This window comes from Aedes aegypti, chromosome 3 (genome assembly GCF_002204515.2).
Source record: "Aedes aegypti strain LVP_AGWG chromosome 3, AaegL5.0 Primary Assembly, whole genome shotgun sequence".
NCBI lineage: Eukaryota > Metazoa > Arthropoda > Insecta > Diptera > Culicidae > Aedes > Aedes aegypti.
Window position 1 is genome coordinate 385,755,762 of NC_035109.1, and position 25,669 is coordinate 385,781,430.

At 38.4% G+C, this 25,669-nt stretch overlaps 1 protein-coding gene across 2 annotated transcripts in view; it reads left to right on the forward strand.

The window, feature by feature from the left end:
- The window catches only part of LOC5563680, a 248,591-nt gene that overhangs the window by 136,927 nt on the left and 85,995 nt on the right, over positions 1 to 25,669 (forward strand). For both annotated transcript variants that reach the window (XM_021853633.1, XM_021853634.1), the window contains exon 3: positions 5,301 to 5,491. In XM_021853633.1, the coding sequence (XP_021709325.1) occupies positions 5,301 to 5,491 (191 nt within the window). The remainder of the gene's footprint in view (positions 1 to 5,300; positions 5,492 to 25,669) is intronic.

Below are 25,669 nucleotides of genomic sequence, written 5' to 3' on the forward strand. Positions count from 1 at the left end.
ACCACTGATTCTAAAAATAAATAATAGTATTAGAGGTTGTCTCATAGGCAATATCTTTTACAAAGTTATCGCTTATGCAGATGACATCACCATCTTCGTCCGTGATGATGAAGAGTTTGACACAATTTTAGATATCATCAATAAATTTAGCGATTTCGCTAAAATTAAATTGAATATCAAGACATCTTTTTTCATGAGATTAAACAATTGTCGCACTGGACCGCATCTTTTGACAGAAGTCAAATCGCTCAATATCCTTGGGGTTGAATTTTTTCAAAATTTCGGAGAAACGGTAAATTTTAACTATTCAAAAATGATACAGACCATGAAATATTTAATAAATATCCATCAAAAAAGAAATCTCAACATTTTCCAAAAAACTTGGATTTTAAATTATTTGATTCTTTCAAAATTGTGGTACTTATCACAAGTTTTTCCTCCAAATAATTCTCATTTAGCAGAAATCAAAACGGCTTGTAGGAACTTTTTATTTAAAGGAATCGGAATATTTAGAGTAAGTCTTAATCAGCTGTATCTCGATGTAGATAAGGGTGGCCTAGGGTTCATTGACGTTGAAAGCAAAACTAAATCGTTGATTATAAAAAATCTACTGAATTCTGGCCAAAATAATGGAAAAGACTGTTTTATGATTTTACAAGAATTTAGTCAATCGATTACCAGAAACACGCGTGACTGGATTCGTGAGGCTCAAATTTTAGAGAATCAGATTAATATTACAACTTGTAGAACAATCTATAATTTCTGTATAAGTAAACAGTGTATTACACCTAAAATTACAACGAAGTTTCCAAATAGACCATGGGATCAATTATGGCAAAACTTAAACAAAAATTTTATCAGTTCTGAAGTTAAACACTTTGTATTTTTAGTTTTAAACGATATAGTTCCTACCAAAGAAAAACTATTAGATAAAAAAGTGAAAGGTACCAGTAATAATTTATGTAATATTTGCGGAAAAACAGATACCATTGAACATAGGTTTAAAAATTGTGAGAATAGTAGCATTATTTGGAATTGGATATCAAACACCATAACAAATAAGTTAAAAATAGTTATTAATGATCCCATAGACATGCTTGGTAGAATAATAGAAAATAATCAACTTCAGAGCAAAGTAGCATTATGGCTCACTACTCTAGGAATCGCATACAGTTTGAAAAAAACAAAACGGGATTTGTCAGATTTCATTGAAATGATTCGCGAACAACGATGGAATAATAGGAAATTGTATGAAAATAGTTTTAAAAGATGGATAAATGTATTGTAAGTTTTGTAACGTTTACTAAATAAATCAATAAAAAAAAAAAAAAAAAAAAAAAAAAAGGACCTGCACGTTGTTGCCAATCCGGTGACAACTTTCGAGGACAATCGCGGCCAAGAACCTGAAAAGCAAAAGGACCAAAAACATCGATGTCAAGCATCACTTTATCCGGGACCTGGTCGAGAGGTATGTTGAATATCGAACTCATCGGCAATCGTGATCAACTGGCTGACCTTTTTACGACATCTCTGGATGTCACCTAATAACGGCTGACAACCATACTTGGTATTTCGGACTGAGAGGGGGTTAAATCGAAGCAATCTGAGGTTTTCCATGATCAGACACGTCAGTCGAGTCGGCGTCAGCGTCGTAGTCTAGAAAACCATGGCAACCGAATCAACAACTGGATTTTTTCTCCCTGCTTGGCTAGTTCGAACCTGAGACGAGACTCGCGAAGACGGTCTTCTTTTTCTGTGATTGCTGAGTTTTTTTTCTTATTCCACTTTGTGTTTATACTAATTATGCGCATGCTGTTCAAATCCTCACATGAACCTTTCAGCAAAATATGATTGAGTTTGCAACACATCGAATCATAAATAGCCGTTTGAGTGAAATTTCATGCCAGCAAACGTAGCAGACATTAGAAATAATTAATCTTCTGCTTAGATTTATCAGCAACTTTGGAAAAAACTGCTCTGCCGACTGAGGTTTTTAATAACAGTTTACTTTGAACATAATACTTTTCATTTTTTCAGCCATAAAAACGGTGGGCTGCATTTGACGTTTCGTGAGAGGGGAATCTGGGCTGCATATGACGTTGATATTTTTCCTTTTCGCGAGTCTCTCTCAGGTTCGAACCAACCATTAAGCTGTGTACCGTGATGCATCAATACCCGGACGCTTAAGGCGACACAAATGTTTGAACTCTAATATGAGTGTGTTATTCTAGGAAATTCTAAATGTAATATTGTTTAATACATTGTTTTAAGCAAGATCTTCACGAAAGTGATGAACTTTTTGGTAAAAAACATGATATTAATATGAAAATCATTCAAATATTAGAGCATGTCTTGTCCATAAATCCGGACACCTGATGGAAACGATGTCTTTAAATCCGGACACTTTTGAATCAATATCCGGACATCGGTATTATAGTATGTAATATTCGTTCAATTCAAATAAAATCATATCAACACACAATGAAATATCAATGTTTAGTAAACTTGATGTCCACGTTTGCCCTACAATTTCAAAAACAATTGTCAAGTTTGTATTATAAGTGATTTGATTACCTGAAACGAAGTACATGTTGCTTGAACTGCACTCGATGTGCCTCGAAAAGTTATTATGAACGTTGTGCACAATTTATTTCACATTTAATTGAATTCTGATAACTCACTATGCTTCCCCTAGTTATTTTTCCAGTTTTCTCTTATTCTTCTTTCTAAAAATTCACTTACACTAGTTGTACGTTCGCCTTCTAGACGATGTCCGGATTTTAAAACAATGGCTCGTTATCCCGGACAGTCTTTTAAAACACTGATAAATATATATTTCCAACTTATTTATAACAGTGGAGTCCCCAAACATCCAAAATATCTCTTCTCAAATACCTATGGTTAGAACTTTTTATAAAAATATAGTTCACAAACTTTTTCTGCACTCAAACGATATTCGCGCGTTCATCGATCGTAAAATTTGAGTTGGAGTTGGACCGCGACGAGATGACGTCCAACACGAACAAATTATTTGTTTTTATTTTTATTAATTATTTGACATGGTTACTAGATCAGAAATACTTTTTAAATGATTAATATTGTTAAAAGTAAAGGGAGTGAATAAAAACCAAACATATTATCACTTAATTTTAACTTTAATTTATTATTAGCACCAGAGTGTCCGGATATTGGTACCGTCCGGATTTTGATTCATCACGGTATTTACCATTAATAAATAAATATTCCGTTGTAGAGCTTGTGTTTCTCTGCTACCTACAAGAAAGATTTTACACAGCATGAGTGGTACACTATAATTACGACAAGAGCTCTAAAGATTACTTAATATATTGAGATTTCAACCATAAGCTTCTCTAAGGATACCTTTTACAAATTACTTCAGAGATTCCCATGATTCCTTCAGTAAATCTTCAACTCAACAGAATTTAGCAAGCAATTATGAAATGTACTGCTATGAATTTCTGCCGAGATTTGTCAAGATTTTTTTTTTCCTGAATTTACTACAGGCCTAAAAGCGTACTGAAATGAAATCTATATAAATAAAAATGGAGTGGTGTTTGTATGTCACGAAATGGCTTCCGAACGGGTCAACTGATTCGAATGATTATTCTTTCGTTTTGTTTGTCAAGTGTTCCGACGTGTTTGTGTGTATAAAATTCCTGGATATTCACCGAGAAAGTCGGAAAAACGAGCGTAAATGGAACTGTCATTTTGTATGAGACGATCCATAGCGTTTTTCAACAGCCTACTTGATGGCAAGACGAAGTTAGCCGGGCCCACTAGTCTTTAATAAAATTTTTAGTAGAATATATGACAAACTCTAGCGAGAAATTCAATAATGCTACTATAGGCGGTCCTTCGAAAATCATTCGAAACAGGACTGATTGTCTCTGTAAAGCTAGTCAAACGATCGTTGAGCTCGAGAATTTAAAGGGAATGATGTTTTACTTGCTTAACCAATGGCGAAGGAGCTTTTATAACGAGAGAAGCCATATCTTGAATGCTAATGAAACATAAATCTAATTTTCGATGATTCTCGTTACTTACAAGCTTTATTTGTCGCAAAGTTGCAATCGAGCAAATGAGCGCTGCGAATGTTCTTCGGGCCGCGGTTGCAGCAAAACAATTCATATTCAGGCAAAATAACCTGACTTTAAATGGTACGAGAATCAATTCAGGTTTATTTCAGTACGATTACAGCGTAGCACTCATCAGAAATGGCCAGAAGATATTTATCCATTTCGCAATTCATCCCACTGGCTGTAGTTCAATCAAGTTTGTCGCGTGAAAAATGTCTGATTGTTCAGATTTGTGCTCATGGAAATTCGAGGTTTATCCTTGATCTTCTCCTTAAAGGAACACTATTTAGGTTGTTGGATTATTGATGCTCATAACAAAAACTTGAAAACGTAGATTCAACTATTCTGTCAAACATTTCAAAGAATTTCTATTTATGTCAATGAATGTTACGCATATGATAGCTTGATGATGATGATGATATGTTTAAATTTAATTTGAACTTATATTGCATCTTAAAATCACTACAATATTATCACTTATAAGAACTGAAACAATAACACTTAACTTCTTCGACACAGTTAGCTGGTAATGAACTGTGTGCTTCAGTTAATTATCCATTGCCACTTGCAGCAAAACTGCTCAATTATTACCACCACACGAAGCGTCGATTGCATAGATATTGCTTGCATCGAGACCATCCATGCTCCATCGATACTCCGCGCCTGAAAGCAAATGGGGATAATGGTTCGGTATGCATCCTTCAAGCATTCTATACTGCCCTTCTACGCCTACTTGTCTCTTGTTCTTTGTAAACCTTATGGACCGCGGGACGGTCCATAAACGGTAGTATGATAGAAGTATAAGTAGCTAATGCTTCTACTAGCAGTATACACTTACTTTATTTTGACTTCAAATTTGTAGTCACATTTCCATTTAGCTCTTCGGTAACAATATGTATAATTTGAAGTTATATCATATCTATAGAAAATTTGATCTTTTAGTAAGGACTTCTTCAGCGAAAGAGATTAAACCGTTTCACCCCAAATGATCGTTTTGTACTTCCCTCCCCAAAGTGCCATCGCCATTGTGTGCTTTTTTCTTGTGTCCTGGGAAACACGCTCCTCTCCCCCTCCTCCTCGAATATTGCCTCCTATGCGCAGGCAACACGCTGTCGAACCACTGTTTCTGCTACTGACTTACATCATCCCAACCGAGTGCTGTCTTCTAACGGGTGCTTTTTGTTGTTTCTTATGTCCTTTCAGCATGCAACCGAACGCTGTACGGCGAAGTTGGGCGAACTTACGAGCTTCAGCTGCAGCCGCACCAGTTGCTGCAATTCCTTCAACAGCAACAACAGCAGCAGCAGGAGGAAGGCAACGTGAAAAATGCATATCCCTTCCTGTGTCATCTTAACTTCACGGCGCCCGGGGGAGCGTACGGTGATATCGTGCAGGTAAGCCAACGGTGGGCACTATGGGCGGGTTACATGTAGACTGGCGGACAAACATACTTTTGTCATATCATGTCTTATAAATGAGTATTATGATACGAATTTGATGTATTGTTTTCAAAAAAACAAGTTTTCGAGACAAACTCTTGTGTGGTTAACGTTGCGAAAACCAGTTGAATATCAATACTTACTTACTTGATCATTTTGCGATACTCAAATATTCTCTGAAATAAAAATATTGAATATAATCAACAAGCCCTATATAAACAAAGTGCAAATACGGTCAATTCAATTCTTCAGGAATCTTGATTTTAAATCTAAAATTATCATAGAAAATACATTTTTGCTCGGGACAACTTGGGACAATAAGTTTGGGATACGTCAATATAAACAGTACACATTTCTATTTTTTTACGATATAAAATATTACAATTATGCCATGTATATTATTCAAGTCATACCTTGGGTTTGCATTGAATTTTTATTTCCTCTTAAGAACTCTAATTTTGACATATTGTATTAATGAAGCTACAAACGATTTTGCTCTGATAGGCAGGCTTGATCATTCTCCTCAACATCATCAGAGTTCGGTGACATACTCTAGAGCAGCGTGCTGCCTTTTCCTCTTTGCGAGGGATCGACAAAATACTAAGCAGAGAGGCAACGAAAATTGAGCGAGGATGATGCAGCCCAAAACACACCAGAGTAAAATTACATTAAAAAAAATCCCATCACAACTCCCCAAAGACTGCCTTGTTCGGGCGGGAAGCTCAAGAGTTCTTTTGAAGCGTGTGTAAAGGTAAGCAAAAGAGAGAGAGAGTACCAGAAAAAATCCTCGCAGTTTTTGCACTCTCACTCGAATCGCTTGAGGATCGGTGTTGACAATTTTGAGTTCAATTTTTCCTTCTTAGAAAAAAACGGCAAAATCGCATCCTCCTTTCTATCAAGCCTGCTGATAGGTATTTCAGGAAAATCTTATGATGAAATAACTATGATCAAGAAAACCCTTTAAGCCCATGTCAGTTTTTAGAGTTTTGGCCATCTGATCGCCCATAGTATGTAGGGTGGTAGGAGGGTAGGAGCGCTGAAGAAGATTGATGAGCTAATTGGGCCACTTTCAGCGCAGGTGAGGATGTGGTGAGAGTGACGGAGAAGCGTATTGGGGCGTTTCGCGTTTTCCGTCGGATGTCAAAATGGATGTGTGTACTAGATAATGATGTCCTTTGGAAGAACGAACGATAGCATGGGACGGAACTGGGTTGGCCTTATTCGCGATATCAGCAATAACTTAACGCAAAGGATAAAAGGCGAAAATCACTTAATAAAGTTATGCTCCAGATTTACAGTGTTAACGATGAAATGTACACAAATGGAGCAAATAGTGACTTTTGAGAATGTTTGGTGAGAGAAACTTTAGCATTGTTTCTCCATCGAACAGTTATGGCACCGTCCATGAACGTAGACAGTGAAATGTGGAACGTCCTTCAAGACATTTGTCACCAATTTCTCCCAAAATGACAATATTTGATACACGCTTTTTTTGAGTGATTTTTTTTTTTAAATTTTTGTTTGAAACCTTAAAAGTGTTAATATTTCTTATGCATTCAGAAAAAGTGCTCCCCTGACCGTTATTATCAGAAAAACAAATCTCCATCAATTGTGCTCACCAGTCGTTTTCTATAGCTGCATGTCCAGGCAAAATTAAAAAAAAAAATCTAGGGCCCGTTTTGAAGTTAAGCCCTTTTGGTTGTATAAGTCCAATTCAAAGGAAATCTGATAAATTTATACGGATTTTTATTGCTCGTGATTATCAGACGAAGCATACGATCAACAATTGGATCAAAGTTAATGTTTTAATTGTTTGTAACTTATAGGTGGAGTTTTGAATTAGAAGATCAACAAAATATGGAGTTACGCCCTTTTGAAGGTGTAACCATTAAAGGCACTAATTTTAAATACAGTGAAACCTCCGAAACGGACTGGTTCGATGAAGAGTGCCAGAGGGTGACAGACATGAAGAATGTCGCCAGAAGCCGTATGCTTGTGACCGGTACCCGACAGAACAGAGAGCGGTACAGGGCAGCGAGAGCCGAAGAAAAGCGAATCCACCGCAGAAAGAAAAGGCAGCACGAAGAAAGTGTGGTAGCTGACGCACAAGAAAGCATGAACCGGAATGATATGCGGAGATTTTTTGCAACGGTCAATGGTGCGCGGCATAATACCGTACCAGTGCCCGCCATGTGCAATGACCGAGAAGGGAATTTGCTGACCGATAAATCGGCGGTGGCTGCCAGGTGGAAGGAGCACTTTCAGCAATGGTTGAACGGTGAGAATGGAAATGTAGCGAGGAACAGGATGAACATAGATGATGACGATCAAGCTGTGGACCCACCGACCATAGGAGAGGTTAAAAAGGCTATCAGCGAGCTGAAGAACTGTAAGGCTTCTGGGAAGGACGAGAACCCGGTCAAGCTTCTCAAGCCCGGAAGCGAGCAGCTTTACCAGTCGATCCACCGAGTACTTCTGAAAGTATGGGAGGACGAAGAATTGCCCACCGGCTGGTTGGATTACTCTGCTGAATTCGGCGTACAAAATTCTGTCGCGCATCCTGTTTAACAGACTGAGACCGCTCGAGGAGTCCTTCGTCGGCGAATACCAAGCTGATTTTCGTGAGGGCCGTTTGACAACGGACCAGATGTTTAGCTTGAGAATGATCCTAGATAAATTCCGGGAGTACAACTTGCAGACTCACCATCTGTTTATTGATTTCAAGGCGGCGTACGACTCAGTGAAAAGAAATGAGCTTTGGCAGATAATATCTGAAAATGGTTTTCCGGCGAAACTAATTAGGCTGATACGTGCTACGCTGAATGGTTCGAAATCAAGTGTTCGGATCGCAGACGAGGTGTCAACCTCGTTCGTGACGTTAGACGGATTGAAGCAGGGAGACGCACTTTCGAATTTACTGTGCAACATTGCACTTGAGGGTGCTATTAGGAGATCTGGCGTGCAAAGAAATGACACTATTATCACAAGGTCGCACATGCTCCTTGGCTTTGCGAACGATATAGACCTGATTGGAATCGATCGCAGGTCAGTGGAAGAGGCCTTCGTGCCTCTGAAGAGGGAGACAGCGAGGATAGGCCTGACCATCAATTCTAACAAGACGAAGTACATGGTTGCAGGTAGAGATAGAGTCAAGCTTCTTCTTTCTGGCGCTACGTCCCCACTGGGACAGAGCCTGCTTCTCAGCTTAGTGTTCTTATGAGCACTTCCACAGTTATTAACTGAGAGCTTACTATGCCAATGACCATTTTTGCATGTGTATATCGTGTGGCATGAACGAAGATACTCTATGCCCAGGGAAGTCGAGAAAATTTCCAACCCGAAAAGATCCTCGACCGGTGGGATTCGAACCCACGACCCTCAGCTTGGTCTTGCTGAATAGATGCGCGTTTACCGCTATGGCTATCTGGGCCCTAGAGCTTGCTCAGGCATGGTGGTGTAAGTGCTGAGGTAGTGTTTGATGGGGATGTGTTTGAAGTTGTTGAAGAATTTTTTGACGTTGGATAACGTCCTTCGGCAACATATGGGGGTACAATTTCAAAAAACGAAAAATTGAGCATGTAACGAAAAATGGTCAGGTTTTGACCGCTAATAACACAGCCATTTATCGATAGATTTTCAATATTTATACATCAATCGATCGGAAATTTATCTACGCGTCGATTCAAATGGAGGACACTATTTATTATTGGCAACAAACTATTGAAAAATAGTAAAATGTTGACCCCTTTCTTATCTAACCAATCACGTTCAAGCACATTTTTTGGGTTCCGCTTCCCACTAAAAAAGCGCACCCGTCCTGCTTCTTCCCTCAGTCTTCTTTTTGCGGTCGGACTGTTCACACGGTCGGGCGAGTCATTTTCGCTTTGCGTTTGCTCCCGCCGTCACAGTTCAATTTGTGTCGTCGGAAGAGGAAGACGCAAGGTTGATTTGCGGCGGCGATGACGATGGCTTAGGCGCTTCTCCGAGCAGCGAACTACTGCCGCTCGGAAAAACGTCCAAGCCGTCGTCATCGCCGCCGCAAATTTATCCGCGCTTGCAGATTTCGACTTTGAATTCAGCATCGGTGGTCAAGAAGCAAGCCCGCTAGGAACGAAATACCACAGGCCCTCTAAGTTGCTGATCCGAGGAGCTGCTTCTAATCGAGCGTCGGACTTGTGAAATCGCTCAAGATTTTAAAAGTGAGCATCGTTGCAGATTTCGACTTATGCCCGGTAATCAACAATCCGTTGCTGTTGTGCGCCATCCACGTCACGTCATTTAGCTGGTTCGTCGTATAAGCAAATCGGCGCTTTTCAGGGCCATCAAATGTGTTGAAAAGAGTTGAAAGAATAATATTTTCGACCTTATTACACCTTATATTTCTCAATCAATCTCACAGCTTCATACAAAATTTAATTTGTCAGGAATAATTGATGGAACGACAATTTGATACTGTATTCGTGGACGCTGCTGCAGTGCCGTCACAACATTTCACAACGATTGTAAAATAGAGTGGCATTTCCAACAGCTTCTTAGACTTGCCATATTTTATGAGAACATATTTAACAAAATTGCGACATATTTAGAATGCTTCTGAAAAGAAATTCTCATTGAACAATTTTCATCATTTTGGCACCCATGGATCAGAAATTTTGCTTCATACAAATGAAAACTATTGATTATCAATAGCTTACCATTGAATATTAGAAATTTTTCTACGAATCGACTCCAATAAATAAAACTATTGATTTTCATGTATAAACTATTGAAAAATCGATAAATACCAAGGCATGTCTTATTTTCCATAGAAAAGCACATTTTTCTTGTGTATTCCTAGCACAGACATCATTGCTCGATATCTTAGCCACTTTCGTCATGCCAGGGGAAACGCCCCTTTCGGCCTCCTTCTTACACCTTATTCTATCGTGTTCAGTCGAAGCCAACCAAGCTTCAATGAGCCCCGCGCACATCAGTCAATCGTCGACCAGCAACCGGAGAAGAACTCCTATCGGAATAAATTTTACACATTCGTCGCTGCCGCTGCTTCTGCTCTTGTTTATTCCCAACCCAAGCTAAATGCTGCGGGTTCCGTGAAATCGCTCATCATGGCCATGGGCATCCAGCTAGACCATCAAATTCGTGGAGAACTCGTCTAGAAACCTTGAAAATTGCCGTCGGAGGAGTGAGCAAACCAACGAAAACAACGAAGCACAAAATTACCGACCGATTTCGATTTAATCGTCTTCGGTAATCTTTTGCTGTGTTTCTGTCTAACAATGGATTGACAACCCAGTTCGATCGACGGTGACTAGCCCCAACCGTCCTTTTCAGGACGACCATTTCATTTTGAAAGAGTTGTGAGAATTTTCTACCGTGAAGAGTGACATTACTGGTGATTGGATGTAATTGATTCAGATTTTGGTCAGTAATTTGCATGCAATCATTTATCACGGCTAAATAATGCTTCTCGAGAATCACAGTGTCAAGAAATAAAATTCCCATTGTGCGCGCGGTCAAGTAAATCGCGAACGGCACTTGAATTAAGAATCCATCATGGTTTGCCTCGCAATTAGTGATGATTGAATGATGCCGTTGTCGTCGTCGCATGCTAGAGCGATCAGTGTCAACTTGGCGAACAAAGAGCTAAAACTTATCAGCAACAGCTTTGTTGACGTTTTGATTTGGTAAGAAATTGTCGATCGAATCGAAATACACACACAGAGAAGACTGCAAAAATGCTACCGCCGCCCGACCCGAGCGACGGGAACCTAGATAAAACTTTGTTTGCCATTTATCTCCGTTGAAAACTTATCATTCGAAATTACAATTGATAACTAAATATTAATTATTCAATAGTGGCCCTGTAAAGGGTTGTTGTTTGAAATTGTTGGTTGGTTGGTTTGACTTTATTAACGAGATTTTTAGCCCTGGGCTAGTTCATCTCGGGACCAACGGCTTTACTTCCCTTTCGAAGGAAGTCGTCACTATAACTTTTTACGTCATAAGTGACTATGTCGGGGATGGGATTCGATCCCAGGTCCTCGGCGTGAGAGGCGAGTGTTCTAACCACTACACCAGGTCCGTCCCCCTTTGAAATTGTGCTTCAATGCAATTTAAGCGCCTTCGCCACGGATACGACGAGCCAGCTGGATGTACTTCGGCATAATGGTGACACGCTTGGCGTGGATCGCGTACAGGTTGGTACCCTCAAACAAACCTCTGGAATCGCAGATCGGTCTTAAGGTGACACGGGAGATCGTGTTATTTTCCCTATCTTTTGTCTCACTCTAACAATTATCATCAAAACTGTGCAGAAGCAAATCACTAGTTTTAGGAACCGATTAAACTGAAAATATAATGGGTTGTGCACTACATATATATAATGATAGTGATACATTTTTCGCATCGATATATTGAGTGGTACTTGAGATTAACTTTTCAAATGGAGAGGGTGATTAAAACACCGCCCCGTGGCCTTAATCAAGAAGTCCTGATCGATTTCACCGCCAGCAACAACGATTGCTGTGGCGCACAAGATTCGCAAACTCTGCACCTGTTATGATGTGGAACTGGGCTTGTCAGATGATTATGGTGATATTTGCGCTGCCGAGATCACTATAATGAATTGTCGGGCTCTACTGGTTTGCTTTTACATTTCTCCGGATACCACAATGAAGCAGAAGAAGTTCTTTATGGCGCGGAACTTCTTCGAGTATCAAAAGGAGACCATGCCAATCATCGTGACAGGTAATTTCAACATCGATTTGAGCAAAGAGGAGAACACAGAGTTAGCGGACTTCATGGACAAGAGCCTCAACCTCAAACTGGCTTCGGAATCCACTAAAGCAACCAATCTTAGTGGATCATGAATGGACCAAACGTTCAACAGGTATATTTGTTTGGAGAGCAAAAGTTACCGCTCATGCTTCATCTTCCATCGACCGGTTCTATCGGTGTTGAAGTGTTAACCGGACCAACCAAATAATAACACTCAATGTCCATAATAGATCAGAATTGACATGCAACAAATAGTTTGAAAATTGATTATATTTTTTGTCAGTACCTAGAAATCTTTCATAAGTTCGTGACGGTCCTAAATCAGGAAATAGAAGAAGTTAACGTTATCCAACGTCAACTTGGCGGTCGTATCTCGGAAACAACCTCTTACTTTTTACCTTGGATCACTTGTGACATGTGACAACGACGTTTCCCGCGAAGTGAAAAGACGTGTTGCGGCTGCGAATAGGGCCTTTTACGGACAACGTAACCAGCTTAGGTCCAGCAGCTTGCAAACCGAAACAAAATTCGCCCTGTATAAAACATTGATTCTTCCGGCCCGTAGAGAGCACGAAGCGTGGACGTTGAAAGAGTCAGACCGGAAAGCTCTCGGTGTTTTTGAGCGTAAAGTGCTGCGGACAATACTCGGTGGGAAACTCGAAAATGGTGTGTGGCGCAGACGCATGAACCACGAGTTGTATCAAGTGTACAAAGATGCGAATATTATCAATCGTGTAAAATACGGCAGGCTTCAGTGGGCTGGTCACTTAGTGCGAATGTCGGAAGAAAGAATTGCGAAAATAATATTCAGCAGGGAACCAGGTAGAGGTCGGCGGCTTCGGGGAAGACCACGAATACGCTGGCTGTACGCAGTGGAAGAGGACCTGGCGACCCTAAACGTTCGGGGCAACTGGAGAAGTTTCGCCCAAGACCGACGAAGATGGAGCTCTACAATACGCCCGGCAATGGCGTGATGCTACGCTGTAGCCATCAAGGTATCAAGGTAAGAAACCTCCATGAATCGATATTGAAGGGACCATCGACTCATGGAAATATCGAGACGTGGAACAGCAATCCTTTGGAAAGCTGCTTCTAGGGACCATCATAGTAGGGTAATTGTTCCCTTAGTTGTGGGTGTTCCTATAGTTGCGGTAGTGCCGTTTTCACTGATTTTATTACATTTACCACAGAACCGACACTGCCATTCGACGTATTGGCTTGTTGATACGCGGAATAGTTGAAAAGATCGTTCAAATTGCTTGAAAACTGATGAAATATCACTAAAATAGCTAAAACCTTACTTGCTTGTACCAATAGTTGCGATAAAGTGTTCCTATAGTGGAGGATCCCATAAGAAAACAACGGATACCGCAACTATAGGAACACAAATTAAAAATATACCGCAACTAAAGGAACAGTGTACCAATAGTGGAGGTATTATTTTTCACTGACAAGCCGTGGATTACTGCGATGAAAGCATTTTTATCATTAAGTCAGCGGTCGTTACTTCCCGCTACAACATTAACATGTACATAAATTGCGCATCTTAAATTTGGACGTTTAAATGAAGTTCAATTGTGCTTAGTACCTCCACTATTGGTACATCTACCCTAACCATTAAATTTTGTTTTTAGTATGGTTCCATAAATCGATATCGAGTCATGGAACATCGACTCATGGAGGTACCGTTTTGATTCATATTACGGACACTTAAGGACTCAGGGAAATAAAACCCAGCATAGAGCATACAAAATAAATCATTCTGCATGATTCCTTAGCGCTATCGAGCATCGGAAGCCCTTTACTTTCGAACGGTGGGTGAAGAATACGATTCCGCAACTTCAATAATTTTAAATAAAACAAAATGTGTGGCCTTTTCATGATTCTTATTCCGGACGCTTCCTCACTTTTGCCTCATATTTCGGACACTTTGAATTGAATTCCGTACAGCTCATGATAATCATTAATGGAACAGTCAAATCATCAATCGAAATCGTTAAACCACCAAAGAGACATCTAAGATAGTTGGGCATTATAAATTTTCAAAGATATTTATGGAAAAAGTTTACTAAAACGAGCCTTGAAATTGAGAACTTTTGAACAGCAAAAATTGAAATGTTTCCCATACAAAGTAGAGTGTCCGGAATTTGAAGCTGTACGTAATATGAATCAAAACGGTATATAAATTAGGCATTATAAAACCGTTAAGCATATTCATTTTTTTTCAAAAACACACTGCTCTTACATGCCGCAAAAGTGTTTCACAATTAACTGATTTTTAATAGGCTATAAGGCATTACGGAACCAATTTCATCATGAAACTAAATTAGTTTTTATTCAACAACGTCCTGAACTCACGATTCAGATTATTTAACATGCGATTCATGTTTTATATCGAAGCGCAAGTTGACGTTAAAGAATACTTTCGAACTTGAGTTTTCGGTTATGGGTAGCAGGAAATTAAATTAAATTTATGATTCTATAAAAGCAGCGATACAAAATGGAAAGAAGTTAAGCAAGGTATAGATCATCTGTCATTATTAAAATATGAAAGTTTTCAGATAAATCATTAGTTTGTGTAGGTTTTAAAACCCTATTATTGTAGAAAGATTAGCAGGTAACGAACAATAACACAAAACAATTTAAGATTTTCCGGTAACAAAAACTGTACAATTTCGAAACCAATTCATATAATCCTCCAGGAAAACCTCACGAAATATATCCAGAGACTCTTCTAAAAATATCTCCTGGAATCCTTTTGAAGATTCCTCCAGGAATTTTACCAGAAAATCTTCCAAGATAATCCGTAGCGTGATCCTTACAGTGATTCCACTAGGGATTCCTCCAGAGAGCACTTTTGTTTGCCCTGAAACTTTTCAGACCGATTTCGATACTTTCAGGAATTCTTTCAGGAGTTCCTCCAGGGTTTCATGCAAAAAATATCTATGGGGAATGTTTTAGAGATTTCGCAAGGAATTCCTACATGAATGTTTCCAGTGATTCCTGTATAGATCTCTACTGCAAAATTTTTACTGGAATTCTTCTAGGAATTTGTCTAAGGGTTTCTTCAAGGATCTGTTTCAGGAATTCTCCCAAAAGTACTCCTGAATTTCTCCGGAGATTTTTACAGGTATTGTTCAAGTAATTTTTTATCTCAGAGATTCCTCTAGAAAATATTCTAGAGACTTCTCCACCGATTCGTCCAGAAATATTTCTTCAAGGATCCTTACATCTCCAAGGCTTTCTCCGGGAATTCTTCCTGGTGCTGTGCTAGGATATCTCTTCAAGGATAACTCAAGATATTTCTCTAGTTATTGCTCCGGAATTTTCTAGAAATCCTCCACGTAAAATATCACCAAGTAGACCTCTCGGGATTCGTCCAAAAATTATTTCAGGGTATTTTCCCGGAATTCCTCCACGAATCCATGGGTTCTACCCGAAATTCCTCTAGAGATTCCATTAGGAATTTCTCCATGTGTTAGAAAACTTCAAAATTTCCTCCACACTCTTCCATGACTAACCATGACTTACTTCAAGGTTTTTCCAGCTAATCCCTTCTGGGCCTAAAAAAAGTTCCTCCAGGGATTCTCCCTTGAATTATTTTATAGGAATTTCTCAAAGGATTGCTTCAGAAAAATCTTTACATGGTTTCCTCTAGAAATTATTCCATCGATGAGCTGGTAAAGATTTTTTTTGCTTGTTTCGTATATTTGGCAGGATCAGTCGCCGTAGGGCATAACAGAGCCGAAATCATTTCTTTTTTAAATTGTTTACATTTTAAAATTTGTATTTATTTTAAAAACTATGTTAGTTTTCGGAAGTTTAAAGGTTAGAGAATACATTCATACAACAGAAAAGGAAAGGATTGTTTGGGATTTTTAGACTATTAAGCTGATGAAGCAAGATGGGAAGAAGATGTCCAGATCTGTAACAAAACTGAGCAGAAACGGTTTATGGGAGACACGACGAGAAGAGGACAATTTGAAGGGGAAACAGAAAGACGGGGAACGAACGACAATCAAACTCGGATATTGATACGCTTCAAAAACAGGCACCGTAATACGGGGTAACATTGATCAGCGAGGCAACATTGTTCGGTATGACCCTTCTCGAAAAAAGTTCGAATCATCATTTATTGATGGAATATTTTCAAATCATGAATGGTGCTGCTCTTACTTACATTCATGTGCTAATGAAAATTGAGGTTTTCGATAAAATTGCATTTAGTTCAGGTCTTTAGCGCCTACCTTAGCCAGAGGATCCACTTTCTCATTGCCCGGAATGGAGTAATGGGAAGGGACCCAAGCTAGGGAAATAGTGTAAGAGCGATTTAACAAAGCACTCAATGCTTGGCGTATTCCATTCAAGAAGTACGCTGAGGGCTTCACCGGCAGGGCATCGAACGGCCTCCAGAGAGCTTAGACTGTCGGAAAAAATGAAGAAGTACTCGGGTGGGAGAGAACTGATGTACTCTAAGGTGTAATATATAGCTGCTACCTCAGCAACATACACAGAACATGGCTTTTGAAGTATGAAGAAGGTGCTATGAGAAACGTTGTAAACACCGAAACCATCCATTTTTGACCCATCAGTGAAGAACTGTCGGTTCTCGCTGAAATGCCCGAATTTACTTGCGAACATGGGAGGGATAAACTTTGAACGAAAGTGATCTGGTATCCTTAGAAGGATTCCAAAAATAAGCTGTCATCTCGCAATTTTGACTAAATTCTGTAAACATTTATACTAGAGACTATCTTTGAAAAATTCTGCTTATTTTTAAATTATTTTTCGTCAGGGACCGACATCTTCTTCTTCTTCTTGGCATTAACGTCCTCACTGGGACAGAGCCTGCTTCTTAGCTTAGCATTTTTATTAGCACTTTCACAAGTATCTCGGTTAAGTTTTCTTTGCCAAAGTTACCATTTTCGCATTGGTATATCGTGTGGTAGGTACGATTATACTCTATGCCCAGGGAAGTCAAGGAGATTTTCATTACGAATAGATCCTGGACCGACCGGGAATCGAAGCCAGCCATCATCAGCATGGCTTTGCTTTGTAGCCGCGGACTCTAGCCACTCGGCTAAGGAAGGCCCAATTTACCTCCTTGTCTCCCTTCAGCTACGCCCAATGCCTTCGTCAGAAAGCAAGCTCGCCTCGCCTTTCAACGGGCCCGTCCATTTATCGAAAGTGAAATATTCACTTTTGGGTCATCCATTCGAACCGCAGTCACAAATCAATATCAGCAACAGAACTTAGCGCAAAGTTTCTTCCCGTGCCACGCTTCCGTGGCATCATCTAGGACTAGGAAGCGGGAAATAGATGGCTGTGGCGGCCGCAAAGCAAATTGAAAGTGAAAAATGTGTTTTCCTTGTCGAAGACGACGACAGCGACGCACGAAACCGGGGAAAGAAATCGAAACATGCATCGAAGCACTCTGATGCTGACTTTTTGGGTTCGGGTTCGCAATAGCTAGCAGAGACAGGGTACTGGTGTGAGTTCCGAAATGGATGTCATCATTGATAACAGAAATGGTGGTGAGTGAATTTTCATGTTCCGCCAGCGGCTTCTAATTGATAGATGGTGAGGAAACGGTTGGAGTTTTTTTTTCGATTGGGTTCAAATAGAAATGATGCTTTTCCATTATAGGGTTTGGAATTAAGATTTGTGATTTTGTTCCGAAATAGTAATGAATAAATGGTTCTAGCAGCAAATGTGGTTTTGCAATTGATAACGAGGTCGTCATTTAGTCATTAATTCTGATCAATAGAAATATTTCTAATCGTAGAACCAACATCAATCGTGCTTCGTGTCGCCTCCTCGTACCAAATTAGAGTAACCTAATGGTTGAGCTTGATATAAACCAATACCAGAAATGTTAGCATTGGGATAAATAACAATACAGCGAAAATGCTCCAGTAAAAGAAACCGGTTTCTACGCCGAACATCACGCACTAAGATGATTTTCTTGATCACTAGTGTAGCTAATCAATAAACATTATTATGTAGAGCTTATTTGTTCTCCAATATTTATACCCATCAGCTTCAAACACTATTTGGAATGGCAATTTAAGATTGATTTCTCATACCTAAGAATAATGTCCTCCATCTCTCACCCCTGTCGTGATAAAATTGGTTCCATTCCATTGCAAATTAAACTTCTTTTCAGGACTCTCCTCTCCATCCTTACCAAAATCACACTTGTTGGCCCACAAAAGCCAAAGATTTCACACAAAACTCGGACATCATCTCCGAGCCAAGCCCGTAAAATTGTATCATCGAATCCATTTAGGAAATTGTTTACTTTTAATTCAATTCCTTTCTCCAATTGCCGCCTTCAAACCTCCTCTATTGGACTCCTGGTGGCAACGACTTTCATTTTCGATTCTTATGCTAATGGCGACGACTTTTGGGCCAGGGCATGGGGAAGCTCAGCTCCGGAGGAAATCCCATTCGACAAGCTGTTCCTATTTCGATTATAAAATTTGTTACAACTCCTCCGTTTGGTGGCGAGGGTGGCGTTTGGATGCGAATTGAACTAATTTTTGTGCAGTGCTACGGAAGAGCAGCAAAAGAATATGCTAATGAAGTAGGTACATTTGGAAATGGGAACAACGGCAAGGGAGGTGAAACGCAGTTGGTATGGGCGTAGCCAGGATCAATGGCTTTTAGGACGGTATTCACCTGAACGGCTTCTGAGAATATGATGCTTTGTCCCTTTTCACATTTTGTGTGTGTTCTTTTGCATAAAAAGTAATCCTATGAAGTTTAGAGTAACGTGCAGTCTTTTGATTCTGTTTCATGCTCCTGTGGGGCGAGCAAGCCAATTCGTTATTGATTGAGCCCCTATTCGTTAGTCAAGTTGGTGACACACTGTCGACGATGGATTATCAATCGGTGAGCTCGTTCCATGTTTATTTTTTAAATGAGTGAAATATTTTAACACACGTTTTCATCGTTAAAACTATGTGAATGTTGTTTTTGTGTAATTATTCAAAAGACTTTATAGACTGATGGAAGACTATTTTACTAATGTCTCATGAACCGAATCACTTAACAGACAAAAATGCTCAATATTTTATTAACAACATCTTTCGATGGATGTGTCGTCATATTTTGCGTTCAGAAGAACATAATTGAAGAGGTCTATGTAAATAATAGACTTAAAAATTGAGATTTAATGAAACGCATCACTTACTAAGGCGAATCCAGATTATAAAGCTTCTGAATTATTCCCGGTATTAAACCTCTTTTCTTTGAAAACCATGAAAATGCAGAGGCATACTCGGTGTTTAATAACAGTGTTTGTACATATTTGTACGTGCAATCATACTATGGAATCAACTTCCTAATTAAATCAAAGTTACGCGTTCAGCAACAAGTTTCCGTCGTGAATGTCTAAGCTGGCTTATTAGAGGAAATTAGAGTGAACGATGCAGCAAGTCAACGAAAGAGAGAAAAGTTAATGTTTGTATTGTTTGAATTTATTGAATTTGTATAAGAATGGAAGTGGTAAATTTGAAGAACAAAAATAAAACCGATTGTAGTAAATTTATAAGGGAAATACCCTTACGCTGCAAGAAATTTCATTAATAAATAAAAATAAATGAATAAAAGTGTTCCACACTTTCATTTCTTTCTCGAGGATAATTTTCCCCGACTTCATAACTGTTGAATAACAATTCCCCAAAGTTTGTTATCGATCATCTAGCAGCACGAGGACCGAACTGTGGCGTACGATCGCGGCAATCGACAACAGCGACCAGTTATACTCAAGAGAGCGAACGGGTTTACGGATAATCCTTAAGAAGTAGCGGAAGAACTGGCAACATACTACAGCGGCTTGAAAAACTTCAATATACCTTACGTGCAGGCCGGGGCACTAACCTCTTGACTTGTCAAAAGCGTACGATAAAACCTGGCAACACGGCCTATTACGCACATGGAAACACGATCGCCCGAACACATATACTGTAGAGGGCATCGCATCATTTTATTTTGACATGCAATCACGCGTTCGATTCCCTGTGATATTTTTACAATAACACACTGGCTAAGGATCATTTTTACAATCCACCACTGGCTAAGGATCGGCCATACCCGGCTTATCCACTTTTTTTTTTGTTAAAAACCAGTGGAACCTTCTCTAACCTGTGAATGTTGTGGAACAACAGTTCTTCCAATTTTATTTTTAGAATTGTTTTGGAATTTCTTGTGTAAATGTTGTCCTTCTCTGGCTCTATTGTTAATACATCTTTAGAGAAAGTCCAGATTAAAATATGTGTGGCTAAAGAATTTGCTACCTGTATCAAATGAATAAAATATGTTGAAAACATATCTGTAAAGGAACATCTGAAAATATACTGGATCGTTTTCTAGAAGATCTGTATTTTTTCAACAACAAAAATAACAAAATAAATGACCGAAAAATTATTTGAGGATCTCAAAAATTGCTCAAAACAATCTAATCAAAAATTTAAAGATGAGACTCTTGGAAAAAAAATCTGATGCAATTGTTGTGAAACACCTCAAAAAATTTCTGCATGAACATTGGCTGGTAGATATTATGCGTCAAGTATTTTTTGGAAGAATCCCTAAAGTTACAACTATATGCAAGGTACAACGCTTTAAAAATTTAGCGCTCTTAAGAGGATGCCTGAAAGAATTTCTTGAGTAATAATTTAAGATTTTTTTAGGCCTTTTCCTAAAAAAAAAACAATGAAATTCAAAAAATCATCAAAAAAAAAAAATCCAGTAGTTTTCATACTATGGGAAATTCAATAGTTATTGAAAAAAAACTTTTTTCAAGTATCGTTATGTAGACTTCTTTTGAGTTTTCTCGAAACTATCGATCAAAGTGATTACCCTTGTGCTCTTGGAAATTCTAACTACGTTGATACTGTGAGATACATTCCTCAGCTGCAACTTTGCTGAAGACCGTTTCAAATCGGACGCCTCAGTAATTAGTTATTGATTTCTGTATGAACTGTAAAACTTTGGCTATAATAATTGGGCTGTTCTGCAGGCATCACTTGACTTATGCAGTAAAACATAGTAGCCACGCAACGTATTTTGACAGCTACTATAGCTGTCAATATACAGTGAGTCACAGTGAAAATCGTCCACCTTGAACATTACCAGATAAGTAATTCGTACTATTCATGTATAGAACAAAAATTCAAATTAAATGGCTCGTTACGTTAGTTCGGCAAGGGTCTTGATAATTGTATGCAATTCAAGTCATTGAATGTTTAAAGAATAAATTAAGCTTTAAATTTGTAAAAATAATCAATAATAAGGTCACAGTGAAAATCGTCCACCTTGCCGTTATGCATGATTTTTGGGGTAATATTATAAAGTTTTCATTCATATCATTTCTTTAACTCGCGCACACACATACATTCAAGCACGATCTGCTGTGCAAGAATAAAAAAGGTTAAGTTTTTTAGAGTATTTCCATTAAAATGGGACAAAATAAACATACATCGTCAGTTATAAGAAAACTTGTGATAAAACTACACAAAAATGGCAAAAATCAACTGAAAATCACCAAATTTGTTGGAAAAGAGTGTACTACCGTAGAGAGTATAATAAATCGCTACAATTTTAACCATTGAAGTAAAATCAAACCCAAAACATCGTTGATGAAAATTATCAATGGAGCGGTTGAGCGTTAGCTTCTCCGTTCCTAAGATAAGTGCGCCAAAACAGTAGAAGCATTAACCTAAGAATGCTAATGTCGCTTCTGTTCGTGTTACCAACTTCTAGTTTGCCACGCTCTGACAGCGTGAGTAGCGGGCTTCAAAGTGTCAAATAAATTTTCAAAAGCATAACAAATTATCCTCTACAACATGGCATTGAATAAACAATGAAATACTACAGTTATAGGTAATTATAAATTAATTCAGTTGTGTGACAACAGCGCCATTAGCGTTCTACTACTAATATTTCTATTGCCGAAACCAGGCATTACATTTCATCTCATCTTTTGATCTTCTGAGTGGGATATAAATCGAATAACGAGATATTATCTTTGAGCTCTTTGATCGATGTTTCACCTAGATTTCTGACTATTTTGATCATCAATAGAATATTTTAATCTCAGCAAACTGTACGGAACCAATGTTCAGAGAGTGACACTGTCTATTATGCAAATAGAAGACAGGATCAAGAGTTATCATGATTTGTGAGTTTAGTGGAAGTGTAAGCTAATTATTCATATTGAAATAGATCAAACCATTATTTCCCTTTATCTATAGGTAACGCAGCCCTCTACTTCAGTGAAAATTGCCGTGTTTATCCTGCCCAATTCGGTCCTCCGTCAACATTTTCGTCTCAAAGGATTGAACGAAGAACGAAGAATATGAGGAATTTGTCTTCCCATAATCCAGATTTCACAATATTATTCAATAATATTGCAATATGATATTTGTGGGATTACCATGGCGTCAAATAAAGATTACCATGCTTTGCATTTGTTATAAATGCATTTTTTGTTTTTCAATATTTCAACCCATTTAGTTTCTCTCCAAATCGCGTTTGGTTATGTGATGAGCTTGAGTTTGAGGCTTGCGTTCAAGGATCCGTCATCGTACGATGATTACGAAAATTCAAGAGCAGTTTTTCTTTTCAAAACTAAAAAATCTCCGAGAAAATTTGTTCACTGTGTTTTTGTTGGAGAATAGAATACAGTGAACACATTATCGTGTAAATTTTCTTGATTTTGAACGATTATGCTGCTTCTGAAAATTTCTAAACCAATGACGGATCTTGCCCGCTTTAACATTTATTTTTTCAGTAATGAGTACATAAAAAAGACAAGCCTTTCAATATACTTAATGCTATCATCCGATTATCAAAAAAAATATATTGTTTTTCACTTTAGCAATCAATTAGGGGGAAGTACAATATGAATCCATAGGTGTAAAATATAAAAGTGTTCGTTTCACTACAATCAATTCCCAGCCAAGTAAATTGAGCGCAAAAGCTTGGTCGAAATGGTCAAAAAATCAATATTATATGCCAATAGACAGCTGAGAAATAGCAATGATTATCTAAAACCGTCAGCTATTCAAAAGAATCTTGACTGACCATCTCTATCTACTACCAGTTTTTTGAATATGAGAAAATCACTGACGAAAGTTCAAGGACCGGTGCAGCTCCTCACTAAGCGAGCAAAATATGTTTATTCACAAACTGAACTTGTTTCGCAGATGCGGGACATCATACATTTGGTTTTACGAAAATACGTCTATGAACTGTCAATGGTATTCATTTTATGATCAAGATGAAAAGATTGAATCATTTCAATGTGCTCGTGGATTAGGGATAATATCTTTTCAACATAGAAAGATGATCTCTACGCTCAGATGAGATTGTAATGCCTGGCCGAAACTCGCAATTGAAGCGAAAAAGTATCTCAGGAAGCCAGAAGCTATGCGTAGAGTGCTTCGAAAACATAACGTTTCATGGCCGAGTTGCAAGTCGGAAGACGTTTGTATCACTGAAGTACGTGAAATGTCGTATGGAGTTTACAGAAACACACGTTGGAAAGGATTTCAACTTCTGGAAGTACTCACTATTCACAGATGAGAGCAAGTTTAATATTTTCGGATCTGACGGCAGGGTTACAGTTGGCGTAAACCGAATGAAGACCTAAAAATGAAAAATCTTTGTGAAACTGTTAAGCATAGTAGTAGTTCCGTGATAGTTTGAGTCTTCATGCCAACATCTGATGATAGTAACTGGCACTTTATCGACGGGATCATGGCACAATACGTCTATCTTGATTTATTGAAGAAGAATCGAAAGCCTAGCGTAAAAAATGGCATTCAATTTACCTATCTACCTCATCTCAAAAAGATGGGCATTACATCTACCAGGATAAACATCTGCAACATACAGCGGCAAAATCGAAAGCTTGGTTAAGAAATGCCCATCAATCATCAATCTGCCGAGACAATCTACAAATCTCGACATTATCGAGAACTTGTGGCATCTGTTGGATGTTTAAATCAGGAAACATCAAATAACGAGCAGACATACTTTGAAAAATGCGCTTACTATTGAGTGGATTAAGATCGCTAAAACTTAAACTGAGAAACTTGTGCGATCTATGCCAAATCGTCTCAGGAAAGTTTTTAAGAGCAAAGGCTTACCTACTCGATACTAGTTTATGAGTTGAGTCGATTCTACGTGTTTCGCAGACGAAATTCTACACATTTTGCTCTGAACCAACTTGATTATTCACTTTAAGAACGTTTAATTTCTGGATTTACAGAACGACGAAAGTAAGATTTTCAACTTTCGCAACCTAACCACTACTTTCGCCGCTCCGCTGTATGGAGAGACAAAGTGACTTAACCACGAATCAAAACAAAACACTACTTGAGCCGATTTTACAAAAAACGTCGAAAGTAACTAAATGAAATGGCTTATCATTTTGTTATAGTTTTTGTTTGTGGGAAATAATAGAAACTACCTTGTTTTTGGACGCGAGCTCATTGTATGCATTGTTAGCAATGTACACGGCAAAAAATGTTAAAAACGTGATTCATTTTAAAACAGTTTTAAAAGACAGGTTGTTATTCTTCTGAATTAATTTTCTCAAAACCGTATGGAAGTTACTTACGTCGATTTGAAAAAGTAATCGAGAATTCATTTAGACCAACTATAAATTGATATCGGTGGACGATTTTCACTGTGACTTGTATTTGAGGTTTAAATTTACTTTATTGTTTTTCTATTCCATTTTGTTTTTAATATTTATAAAAACAATGCCACAATGAAGTAATGGACATATCCAAATAATTGTATGAACTAGAAAACCTCAGCTTTTTCATATATAATAATAACAGAACTTTGAAAGGAAAATACGAGGGTGGACGATTTTCACTGTGACTTACTGTACTAAGGTAGCCACGATTTGTGTGTGCTATCTTTCGCGCCAGATGCAGCAATGTTGCCTATTTAGAAGATAAATGAGCAGTCCGATTTGAAAACGGTCTTCGGCAAAGTTGTAGCTGATGAATGTATCTCACAGTATCAACGTAGCTCTAATATCCAAGAGCACATGGGCAAATACTATGACCGATTGAATGAATTGATTGCTTTTCCCATAGTAATCCCCATATAAACTTTGAAGGGCTTGTGCAATCTCAGTCTTCATCCGAATGAGTTCAAATTTTGGGAGGACACTCAGAATTTGATTTAGGATCAAGTGGGCGGTGTGGAGCATACACGATTTTTTGAACCACTCTAATGTACGTCTTCTTAAAAAAGTATAGATGTTTGAAAACCAATAAGAATTGACGTATCGCATTAAATTTTAACCTGTTTGATAACGATGCAAATATTTGG